Source organism: Anguilla anguilla, chromosome 18 (assembly GCF_013347855.1).
Source record: "Anguilla anguilla isolate fAngAng1 chromosome 18, fAngAng1.pri, whole genome shotgun sequence".
In the NCBI taxonomy this organism is placed as follows: domain Eukaryota; kingdom Metazoa; phylum Chordata; class Actinopteri; order Anguilliformes; family Anguillidae; genus Anguilla; species Anguilla anguilla.
In genome coordinates, this window is record NC_049218.1 from 7267747 (window position 1) to 7280794 (window position 13048).

The window sequence follows — 13048 nt, forward strand, 5'->3', positions numbered from 1 at the left end:
ATTTTGTGCATCCACCAAGACTGTGGGCAAAACAAGTAAGCATTTTGAAAAAACATTCCAAAAAACAAAGTCTGTGTTTTAGAACATCATTGCTTTCATTATCCAGTACTGATTGTTACATCACCATTAGAATGTTCAGTTAACATTCAAATCACATATTTTTGATCTAACCCCTCAAAGGATTAATGACTGCACATGTAGGGTGTAACATAGAATGGCCTCAGGGTGCTATGGCAGCATATCTGTGTAAGATTTGAAGAAAGGGTGAAGGAAGGAGGGTTTTAAAACCATGATCCTGGTCTGGCAGTACCCCGACACAGCTCAGAATGGAGCATTCACATGAAGCGACAGGGTGACATCAACATCAGCCCAACTGACCCGATAGCTCTGTGAGCCTCTTCCCACACATCTTCAGCTATAGCATTGACTCTAAAGGTGGGTTTTGAGCCTGCGCTTAAGAACGCAGAGTGTGCCCAAAGCCTAAATCCACAAGGGGGAGGTTATTCCATGAGACAGGAGCTCTGTAGGAGAAGGGTTTGCTGCCCGTTGTAAATTTAATTGTGACTGGAAATTTCAAAGGTCACAAGCCCAGTTCCTAAACCCACTCAAAACCCAGGCTCAAAACCCACCTTTAGAGTCAATGCTATGGCTGAAGATGTGTGGGAAGAGGCTCACAGAGCTATCAGGTCAGTTGGGCTGATGTTGATGTCACCCTGTCGCTTCATGTGAATGCTCCATTCTGAGCTGTGTTGGGGTACTGCCAGACCAGGATCATGGTTTTAAAACCCTCCTTCCTTCACCCTTTCTTCAAATCTTACACAGATATGCTGCCATAGCACCCTGAGGCCATTCTATGTTACACCCTACATGTGCAGTCATTAATCCTTTGAGGGGTGAGATCAAAAATATGTGATTTGAATGTTAACTGAACATTCTAATGGTGATGTAACAATCAGTACTGGATAATGAAAGCAATGATGTTCTAAAACACAGACTTTGTTTTTTGGAATGTTTTTTCAAAATGCTTAGCCTACTTGTTTTGCCCACAGTCTTGGTGGATGCACAAAATCAGACTGGCCATTTAAAACTGGCACACAAACTGGCATTTCTATTCTCAACCTACACCTAAATTTACCTCTATGAATACCTTGGTAACAAAGTAATTGTGGTGGACAGTCGGAATTGATGGTTTTTCGGAATTGCCTGTTTAATGATTAACCAATCAACGTTTTCCCCCCCCCCTCCAGCCAAAATGCACTCTTTGGGATGGGCAACCCCCTGCTGGACATCTCTGCTGTGGTGGACAAGGACTTCCTTGACAAGTGAGTGAGGACACCCCCCCACCCATTCTGGTGTGTGTGACAAGGGCTGTCCTGTTTTGGGATTTCATGCCAACTTCTGCTCTTAATTATTTAATTATCCCATTGATTGTTTGCCTTGCTTTTTTTTGACAAAGTCATGAGTTACAGCTACAGACTGCCCTTGTATCTGTCATAAGAATGTTTTACTGTGGTCTTGTACAGGAGTGAGCCAGTGCTGGTGTATGCAGATGTTGCAGCTGAACGCACTTATGATGGAATAACTGGTTGGAACAAAAGCTAACACAGCGCTTCCCATACATTGATTTGCCCCCGTCCAAAAAGAGTTTTTGTATTTAACTTGGACTCATGGTATGTTGAACATGGTATGCTGAACCACAAAGTTCTTGGAGTTCATAACACCGTGAGGTAATATGGTATTTTGAACACAAGGGAAGTGGTGGAGTTGTTTTGTACTTTTATAAGCATAATTATTGGTCTTTTTTGCATCAGTCAAACCACTTTGGTTTAGTGTCTTGGAGAGACAATAAGCAACCACAATCATAAACCTCATTCATCAGGGGAAACTGCCATTGAACTGCATGAAGCGGCCTTCTCCCCATGTTTTGTTCAGAACACTGTGCGTCTATGTTAGCGGTTTATTTCTGTGAGCGGCTCACTATTGCATTCAATATTTTTTCTTTCAAATGTCGAATTGACATACAGCCAACTCATTTCCCTGTGTGAGCTGCCCACCCCCCTCCCTCTAATGTTGCCAAGTCCGCTTGCGGGTTTTGGGTTCGCTTCAGTTTGGGTGTGTGTATTTTTGGGCTTTTTTTTATTGTTCGATTTTATTGTTTGAAGCTACGCTAAGTGAAATGCCTCCAGCTGTGTTTTCAAAACAAGTCTGTTCTCCCCCTCCCCTCCCTGTACCAAAGGGCTCCATTGCCTCTTCAGATCTGCCAATAGCATGAGCATTAAGGAGTGTGTTGCACAATTTCTGTCCGCACCCCCCCCCCCCGCCCTTCCCAAAAAAAAAGAGACACTGATTCGACCACCACAAATTCGACCACCACCTGTGGGAAACACTATAGCGTACACACTGACACACTAGCACATTACAGGAGAGAAGTTGCACTCTCCCTACAATGACTCTAGAATGACAGTTTCTAAAGATGTAACTCACTCTCCTTGGCATATGCTGTATATGCATGAGTCAGAGGAAGATGCTACGTGTGCAGCTTTAGCTAGGAGACGGCGGGCGCACGTGCAGGCCCTGCCCAGTCCCGCGCTGGGTCTGTGGTCGCCAGTTGTGCTGCCCGCGAGCTTGTTCGGTCGCTCGTTTTTGTTTGTTTGTCGCGGAACAGCATCCTGTGAACGAAATGGTGTCGCTGTCCTTCATTATTTGCCTACTGTCATTCATTTATAAACCGTAGGATTCTGCTTTCATAAAGATTTTGAATATAAAAAAATTTTTTTTTTAGACATTTGGCTACCGTTTTACTGTTTTGCATGTAGTAGCTGTAAGCCTGTCCCAGTGTGGTAGTGGCTTCTGGCAGTGCAGGTGTGTGTTGGCACAGGCGCCTCCATAAAAGCCCCAGCTCAGCAGGCCCTGTGTTACGTCACCTTGCATGCACTCAGCAGACACTCTTATCCAGAGCGACTCGCGCAACTTTCTCACTTTCTGGCGGTAAATCCATTAATGCAGCCGGATAGTTTACTGAAGCAGTTCAGGTTTAGCACGTTGCTCACGGGTGTGACGTGTCTATACAAGCCCAGTTCCCCGCCCATTACATCCTCCCCTTGCGTCGGCTGAGCTGCGCAGTCACTGCACTGCAGGGCTGTGTCATCTGCGCAGCTGGAGCAGGCAGAATGCAGGGGACCAATTAGAGGAGTCCCTGGGCAGATTGCGGGGGACCAATGAGAGGAGCCCCCTGGCAGATTGCAGGGGACCAATGAGAGGACTCGCTGGGTACGGCCTTGGGTGGTGCACGTTTAACAGTTGGGACGGGGTCAGGGGTGAACAGCTGCCCAGACCCCTCCACGTCTCCAATGTGCGTTTCAGAACCAAACGATGACTTGGGGGTGAAGCGGCCCTGGCTGCATAGTTTCTGTAGGGGGTGGCAGTGCAGTGTAATGGTTGAGGAACTGGGCTTGTGACCTTAAGCGGTTCAGTTTCCGGATAGAATACTGCTGTTGTGTCATTGAGCAAAAGTACTTAAGCCGCATTGCTTCAGTATATATACAGGTGTATAAATGAATACTGTGTAAAATGAGAAAGTCATTGCCCTGGATAAGAGCATCTGCTTAATGCCCATAATGTAATGTCATGAATAATTCCCATTCTCAGCAGTGAAAGATTAGGAGATGTTTGGCACTGAGGATTGTGTCACAGTACTCTGGTCGAATGAAGTGTGTGTATTGGTTTGCTTTTCATGACTAAGAAAATAATTATCTGCCTTTTCAATAGAATCTTATTGATTTTAACTGCTACTTGGATTTTCTTTGTGCGAGTTACACAACATCAAATGAAGGTTGATGTGTGATAAGGTCATTCAGTTGGCCTGTAGATGTGAAGATGGTTGGTAATTTAAAACTGCAGATTCATACAGGATTTTCACTGAAGTCCACTGTACCAATGGTGTGTTCTTATCACTGACAGAAACCTTGATTGACGCATTGACCACGCGTTGCTAATAATTAACTTCTCATTGAGTCTGTAAACTTTACCTGGAAATCCAGCATGGTCAGGTTTTTTCACTATAACCTTGGTTTTTCTTGGGCACATGATTTTTATCTTGATTTTTCCAAAATATTGCCTGATTTTTAACATTTTTTAAATTGCACCCACTCTCGTGGTCATGCCAGACTCACTAACCGTGAGGCCTTTCATTTAGACATTTATTCTGATTTGTTTATTAGTTTTGAAAAGTAGCCTGACTGATTCATGCCAGGATGCTGTGCATGGACTCTAGTAAATAAGTGAACTCTCTCTGGGACTGTGAGGGAAAGACCACAGCTGCACACTTCTCACAGAGGGGGAAAATGTTGGTTATTTTTCCAGGCAGAGGGTGCTTCTCAATAACCGTTCTTGTCTGTTCTTGTGTTCTTGGAATTGTGGTCTCCCACGGAAACTCGGCGAGAACGTTCTTCACGAGAACTCAGTTCCCAACTTGGCGTTCTTGGTATTGAGAAACGGCCAGAGACTGACTTGTTCTGATCAGCATGACCTTTGACCTCAGAGCTGCAGAACGGTGGCTCTCCAATTGTGGCTCACATCGTTCAGTAGATTAGTGGTCCGAAAAGAGGCTTATGGGGAAAAAATAGACAGTTGCTGTTATTTATATATGCATTGGCATACATAATAACAGACCTCTTGTTTGGTGACCTCAGAAATGCTGTGACTACTGCTAATACAGAGCCCAGTCTGTGCTTCATTTATAGCTGTGATGTGGTGTGATGCTCTACTACATGCTTTTGCACAGTGTGACTGGCTGTAATGCTGTGTGATGCAGTGTGAAGTCCTGTGACTGGCTGTGACGCTCTTTGATGCACTATGACGCACTGTCACTGGCTGATGTGCTGTGATGCTGTACGATGTGCTCTGGTGCACTGTGACTGTCTATGATGCTTTATGATGCGCTGCGATGCGCTGTGACTGATGTGCTATGATCCTCTACGATGTGCTATGCTGCACTGTGACTATGATGCGCTACAATGCATTATGACTGTGATGTGCTCTAATGCACTGTGACTGATGTGCTATGATGCTCTATGATGCGCTACGATGCACTGTGACTGTGATGTGCTATGATGCACTGTGACTGACTGATGTACTATGATGCTCTACAATGCATTATGACTGGCTGTGATGTGTTATGATGCTCTATAGCACGCTATGCCGCACCGTGACTGCCTGTGATTTGCCATGACGTGCCGAGGCCACTCCCCCCGTTGGCTGCCGTCTGCGAGCCAGACCAATGGCGAGAGTGGGGTTTAAGCCGGGTCCTTTCTGCAGTTCGGGACTTTTTTTGAAAGAAGTTACCCCGCTGAGGCGGGACGCAGGCTTTTGTCAAATTTGGCAGCTGTCACGCGTGCTGTAAACCGTAGCACTGGAGAGAGGAACGGGGCAAGAATGCAAGAACACTGACCCTTAAGCGCATTTTTCGCTGTGTAAGCAGGGCTAAGCTCCCTTCCTCTCTGCTCACTTAATATTCTAAATTTACAGCCCCCGCTGGAGGCCTGGTATTCTTCATTTTGGTTTTCACTCAGAAAGGTTTCTTTTTTTCTCTTTTAAACAACAAAAGTCCCTTCTCTAATAACAAATCTTAATTCAGCTTGTTGTTTTGGCCACTGGCCTCTGGCTAATATGCAGTGCTGTAAGGACTGCGAGCCCCCCCCCCCCCCCTTATTGTTCAGAAGGTCAGTGGTTTGGATCTTTGAACCGGTTTGCTATTGCAAGAGCTTAAATATTTCTCTAAGTCCAGGAACGTTGCCCTGAACTAGATTAAGGCAGCTCTTTTCCGATTGAACCAAACCTTATCTTGTTGAGGTAAATGCAGAACACTGCGTTTTGGAAATGCACAATATCTCAACAGCCTCGTTCTGTTCCCCTGCTTTTCTTCAATGTAAGTTTGGGAGGGTCTGTTTCCTTTTGTGTTCATTTGAACAATGACTGTGAAACACACACACACACACACACACACCCGCATGTCTGTAAATGTGCGTTTGTGTACTTCCCTCTTTGGCATGCGATGTTTAATTAGATTGTTGATGAGCCGCCAGGTTAGGGTAAGTGTCAGATGCACTGCTTTCATCTCCAGCCCATTCCTGCTGTAGTGTGCATGTGGTGCTGAAGCTGTTTCTTTTGCTTCCAACAGGTTTGGACTGAAGCCGAATGACCAGATACTGGCCGAGGACAAGCACAAAGCGCTGTGAGTTTATGTTTCAACTCCCTGCCCAGTCAGATCACACCAGCAACCCCCACCCACCCCCCCACCCCCCCCACCCCCCCGCTCATGTAGGACATGTTTAGCATGGGTGGCCTTTGCCCCACTTCCCCTGTTAACAATTATGCAACTACTGTCTGGTGCCATTTGTATTTATTAATTTTTTTAACGGTGTCTGTATGTGGATTGATGTTGTCGTTCCGTTCAGTTTTGTGTGTACCTCGTGAGCTGATGAGGAAACGCGATTGTAAGACAGAACACTTCCTCTGAGCCTGTATCTGTAAATTAGGAGCGTTACATGGCCGCGCCCCCGAGGCCCCAGATGGGTATCAGACTGCGCTTCCTGGTGTCATTGCGCTCCTGATATCTGTTCCATCCCAACCCCCCCGCCCCCCCCCCTTCCAAATTGTACCCCCCCTCCACGCCCACCAGTGCGGCTGACCTCTTTGCTGGCTGGTCTCCTCTATGGCCTTGCTGGTCTTGTGTTGTGAATGATAGCTAGCCGCCAGCATTTAATACCCAACTTGGATGAAGTGGCAGAACGCCGTGGTCCCTGGAGGTCTGTGGACATGAGAAGGCGCTAGAAAGGGGAATGGGAACTTTTTCCCAGAAGCCCCCACCATGCCCCCACCACGCCCGGGAGACTTCACTGGCTGGTGTCAAATGCCCCCCCCCCCCTCACCTCACGGTGTCACATGACCATCAAACTCTTCCCAGACATTGGCAGGGAGAGACCTGGAGGATGGAAAGACTCTGCTCTTGGCTTGTTGGTGCTGCAGGTTTAAAAGGGGAAGGCGTGAATTTCAGACAGAATGATGCCAGAAGGTGGGGAGTTGGAGCCGGGTGCCGTCCAGGCCAGGGCTGATGTCTGTTTTCAGTTTGCGTTGTCCTTTTGAGGATCTGCGAGCTGTGGGCTAAATGAGACTCCTCCACAATTACATTACCCCAGAACAATCACATTATTTGTGTTAGCTGGGCCTCCATTCATGCTGCACCATGTGCAGTAGACTGCGTGCACAGACAGGAACTTAGACTGGGACGTGCGATAAGGTCAGATTAATGTATCGAGCTCATGGCTGATAATATACAGTTACACATTGTTCCTCTGAAGCAGTCCAGTCCTGTCCACAGTCATATGCTGATTATCTTACCTTTCTGACTTCTCTGGCTTCCTTTGCCCTTCACAACACCCCAGAATTAGCCTCAGAAATTGAGTTTGATTCAGTCTGTCTGTTACGGTACCGTCCCCAATCTGCTAAATTTAGAGCTTTTTTTCCCCTCTGGCACATTGTGCGGAAAGTGCCGGAAATAAAAGGCAGAGTCCTCCCGCTTCGAAATGCTGCCTTGGCCGCTGTCTGGTATTTGCAAAAGGCTGGTGTGAGTCTGGACACGCCGTGTGTGAACTATCGCGCTTTAATGCACACTTTTTTATTTCCAAAACAAAAGCGTTGAAATGAAGCACTTCGAAAAAACAAACAAAAAAAACCATCCAGTATAACCGCACAGCATGATATAGCACATCACTACACAGTGCTGCCTCACGCACACAGTGTAGCCTAGCGTGGTATGAGACGAGATAACATAATATCGGTTAACATTGCGTAAGATAACAATAGCATTGCGAAACACAGCGTTCGCATAGCATAACCAAGCATAACGTAAACAAAACGAATGGTCCTTGCAAGGGCGGACTGAATCATGTTCAGTTTTCCCAGGGTTTCCTCCTTTCACAGAACAGGCCCCGTGTGTCCTGCCTCGAAAACCCAGCCAGTCCGTTGTCGCCAGTGACAGGAGTGAGACGTTCTGCACGAGAGGAAAGAGTCCAGTTAAGAGGATGTCATTCGTGTGGTGTGGACCTGCAGTGCGGAGGAGAACTGTAGGCATGGGAGTCGGATCAGAGCAGCTTCAGAGAACAGCTAGCACAAAAATGTAGATGTTCCTGTTCCTGTTGTTGACTGTAAATATTTTTAACTGTATTTTCGGCATAGGCTGGCGAAGGAAGTGCAATTTCCACAGAAGCCAGTATTGTTTTGGAAAGTGACATTGTTCCCACCCCCCCTTAGATCATGGCTGCTATGCTCTGTTCCTGGACATCTACCATCCTGTAGGTTTTAATTTCAACCCTTATTTGGCACACTTGATTATACTACTTAGGAGCTCAAAGAGATTTCTAGCTGTCAAATGGGTTGTGCTTTGTTAGGGTTGGAGTGAAAACCTACAGGACTGCAAATCCCCAGGAACAGGATTGGGCAGCCCTGCTCTAGCTGTTGAATGGGATGTGTTTTGTTTGGGTTGGAGTGAAAACCTACAGTACTGCAAATCCCCACTAACAGGATTGGGCAGCCCTGCTCTAGCTGTTGAATGAGGAGTGCTTTGTTAAGGTTGAGTGAAAACCTACAGGACAGCATATCCCCAGGAACAGGATTGGGCAGCCCTGCTCTAGCTGTTGAATGGGGTGTGTTTTTTTGGATTGGAGTGAAAACCTATAGAACAGTAGATCTCGAGGAACAGGGTTGGGCATCCATGGCTTAGAGGATTTGGGTTTTTCTCTCAAACGCAAGAACTACAAAGCTTATACCTGAAGACCTGGAAGAGCCCCCTTCCCTTGAAATACTGTGAATAAAAACTCAGGAATGGGTACATGAAGTATTTTACCTTCCGTACAGGTGATGCGAGGCATTTAAAGGTTTTTTTTACGTGTGGCACAGTCGCAACGGCGTCATGCAGACTGTGACATGCCCCAGTTTGGTCGAATCTGATCGTGTGTTTTTTGCTCACCTGGAAGACTTCTGCAGCTGCACTATCTTATCAGAGGGTTGCTTACATCACCCTCGGACTCTTTCATGTGCTGGTGAGCGGCAGCACACAAAGGGAATACTCTGTGAAAAGCCGATGTCAAAAATGCCGTGTCTGAGGTTCGAAGCGACCCCGTTTTGACTGACGCGTAAGCAGAATCTGAAGAAGCCCAAGCAAGCGCAATGCGGTGATGTAGCCCTGTATCATCAATTATCCTAATCTTCAAGGCCTGTCATCTTGTGATGTTCTTGTCCATGCCACCCACCCCTAGCCCTAGGTCCCACAGTGCCAGTGCATTTATCCAATGAACAGTGAGTCAGGATAGCAGTGATTTTCGCAGGTGCGCTTCTCCAAAACGACGATGAGAACGCCGAGGACGACTAGGCCGTCCGCAGGCATTTCTGACAAGTGTCAATACAAAGTATAAAAATTCCAACCAGCGGGAGATGACCGTGCTCAAACCGAGAGTTTCCAATCAAGTGCCGTTTACTGAGGGGAGTATGCAGTGACCGCAGTGCACCGGGCAAAGCATGACAGAGCAAATACTGAAGGCTGTTACAGTGTTATCTTTATATTCTGCAGGGCTGTGCGTGAAGGTCTATCAACAGAAACCGAGACGGAAGTACACAAGGCTGTCTGTAACCTGAATCCGCCGCAGAGGAACATTCGATATAAAATTGGCTGATATTCCTCACACCGACTGAACCACTTGGGGCTGGCTCTGTGCTAGCATTTTTTCTAAGGAGCACATGTGCTCTTAAGTTGAAAAATGTAAGACCACACTAATGCTTCCCAATTAGTGGATGCGCTCCTAAATGATTTTTTTCCTGTCAGCACACATCAATTTTCAGCAGCAAATGCTCCTAAAATGGGAGCCCTGCCACTCTGGGTTTGTTTCTTCTTATTGCATCAATTTCAGAATCATTGATTTTTTCCCCCCTTTTAGCTGGGAAGCTAATAGCACTTGAATAGAAGTAGAAATCAGTCCTTGTGAATTCACGCCATTTGGACTGTAGAATGTGCAGGCTTTGGATGTGTGGCCAGTGAATATGAAGTTATTATTATATTTATTAACCCTGTGTGATCTGCAACCACATGGTATGCAGTTCATTTTAGGTCCTTGCTGATGGTAGTGCTTTGTTTGGGACGATTTCTTTCTGTGGATTTTATATATTATATTGATTATACAGTTTACATGTCTATTCTGTTATTCATGGATCTATGCTATTCACCCAGCTGTAAGAGCATATGCTAATGAACGCTTTGAAGTGCGACGTGAAGGTCACGCGGTGTCCGCCTATGAAGGTTTTGTCTGAGAAGCGGCATCAGGCTGTGGTGTGCGAGTCAGAGTCGCAGTTTTCCTTTGAGGCGGGCCGGGGGATTCCAGGCGCCGCGGAATCCGCGCGTGTTTATTTGTGCGCTGTCGTCGAGATGCTCGTTCGCGTAGGACCGGCCCGTGCCTCGTCATCTGCGACCCAAGCGTGGTGTTCGGTTTACACAGCTGTGCCGGCCCGTTTGGCCACGTTACACGCCCTTCTTCAAAGACGTCCGGGGCGTTTTGTTTCTTCCCCCACTGACGCACCGCTAGCGTTAGCTGCCTTAATGTCTGTCCTTTAATTCGAAGCGCATGTTGCGGGGCGGGCTTCTCAAATTTTCCGAGCAATGCAGAAAACAATAACAAGAGACGGTTTGGGGGAATTCTTAATAAGGAAAGGTTAAACCTTTCCTCAAGGCTTTCTGGAAATCTTGCTAAAATCAGCTTTTCTGTGATTAACTGTTTTAATAAACAATAATGGTAATAAAAAAGAGTAAAAAGGAAATGAGTACAAAATAAGAGGTTATTGAAATCTTTATCACGCTAATGGCGCTACCATAGCAACCGAGGCAGCAGGTGGTGCTATGCTGAGGTAAGGTTACTCTTTATGATCCTTGTACACGATCTGCTTGGGCTGTCAGAGCACGCAGCGGTCCGAGTTCACCTTTGTGCCGTGTTTCCTGTATTTCCTGACCACAGACGCGCATCCTGCACAGGAAACATTCGAGCAGCATGAGCAGCTTGACTGGAATGACGGCATTTGATGAAGTGTGTCCTCAAGAGGAGTGCCGTGGTTTTTCTGTGGCGCTGTATTAGAGGTGTGGTTGCTCAGCGATGTCATCCGCATGCCGACTGCTCTGCCACGTGGTGCAGGAGTTAATGAGGTATTAATAATCGTGGGGAAATACCTACAGGCGTTCGTAAGCACACGGGGAGCGCAAGCTCTTGTACAGTTGGCATCGTTCAGAGGTAATGATAGGGTGAAGACCACACTGACAGTACAAGGTATCTGCTGACATAGACAGTGTAACTACTGCTTACATGACCTTGTTCACGTGGCAACTGGAAACATGACTAATGCAGTGATCTTGTCAATGCAAATTAAGTTGTGAGGTCAAGACAGGTCTGGGGGGAAAAATGTGAATGCCACTAGTGCCTTACAGTGAGTGCTACTGATGCTAACATGACACAGCATTGAAAAATCCTCAGTGAAAAGGAGAATTACTCCTCACTTGGCTCACATAGAAACATGATATAACCATAACCATCCAGAGTTTCTAGTCTAGTCAATACAAGAGGAGCAAACATTACAAAGTGGTCGATATACAAACAGAAACAGTCTTTGCAGACTTGTCAATACGAACAGAATGACAACTTATTCGTAGTGATAAGGAGTGAGATAATAAAACGTGGCCTTCCTTATCAAGTCGGGCAGCTATCATATCACATCCTAACCTGCAGTTTATCATTTCCCTGGATCTGGTCTCTGATTGGCTGGGCCGAGGGAGTTTAATAGGACGGACAGGCCAATTGGCAAATGGCTGAGGATATTGTGGAGGGATGTGGTCCAGGTAGTCTGGTGGGGTAGGATGAGCAGTGGCTGGGCTGTTGAACGTGCCTGCCGTCCGTATGATGTGACTAATACTGCCTTCTCAACCTCTTAACACAGCCCACGCTGACTACAATCCAGTAGCCAACAGTAGCAGGGCTCTACTGTGTTTACTGCAAAACTTACTCTGTGAGCACAGCTACTAATTGGGATCCATGACTGCACTCAACATTTTTCATCTTAGGAGCGCATGTTTTCCTTGGAAACAATGTTAGCGTGGAGCCCTGCTGTCTTCTCTCCCTACCCCAAGCGACGCTGCAGCCCAGCATTCTAGCTTGACTCCTCTTTGGACCTCGATTCAAACTCGTTAACTGATCTACACCAGACCTGACCTCCGGGGGCTGGCCTTTCCCTGGATTTCTGTGCCAGTGGCCGTCCTTAAAAGGACGAATCCGTTTCTGGATGTTTTTAAGTAGCCTTTTTGCATTTCGTGTATGTTTTTGATTCACCCCAGGCAATTTTTGTGTGATATTCGATGTGGTATTTTGGATACTTGCGGAACTTTCTCATGACCTGCCGGCTGCACAGTGGCTGGAATGGGGAAGGCGTTGGCGTTTGTGTGGTAACCGCGTTTGTGAGAGAAGTACCCTTCCAGTTTAGCTGCTCGTTTTTGACACCCCTTGTGGTATCGCACTTCCTATTTTACGTATGGAAGTGCGAAACCCATTGGCACCAAACCTTTTCACTTTCAGACCATCCACTGCTGTTATGCCCTTGAGGCAGATGGCTGCACTGATTCAATAAAGAATCGACCTGCTTTGAATGTGGCTGATATGCAAAATGTCAACTGGAGACTTTTGAGAGAAGGAGAAATCCTGTGTTATTCACATGAGGAACAGATTCCTTAATAACTACCGACTTCATCGAAGTCTTTCACTCCAGGGAATCTCTCATACCATTACAAGGAACTGTTTACCACCAGGTGTGAATGTACTGTAGTCATGTGTAAGACCATTGTCACTACGTTCGTTTTCATGCTCGGAACCGAATGCGCAGATGAGACGTTTTGCTCTTCTATACTCTGTCCTGTAGGGCATCCTGTATAAACCTGATTGTTTTTCGTTGCCTTTTCTTTGCCTTT

General features: G+C 46.5%; 1 protein-coding gene across 3 annotated transcripts in view; it reads left to right on the top strand.

The window, feature by feature from the left end:
• LOC118218076 (adenosine kinase-like) overlaps nucleotides 1–13048 on the top strand; it is a 149680-nt gene that overhangs the window by 2969 nt on the left and 133663 nt on the right. For all 3 annotated transcript variants that reach the window (XM_035400469.1, XM_035400470.1, XM_035400472.1), the window contains exons 2-3: nucleotides 1248–1322; nucleotides 6179–6232. In XM_035400469.1, the coding sequence (XP_035256360.1) occupies nucleotides 1248–1322; nucleotides 6179–6232 (129 nt within the window). The remainder of the gene's footprint in view (nucleotides 1–1247; nucleotides 1323–6178; nucleotides 6233–13048) is intronic.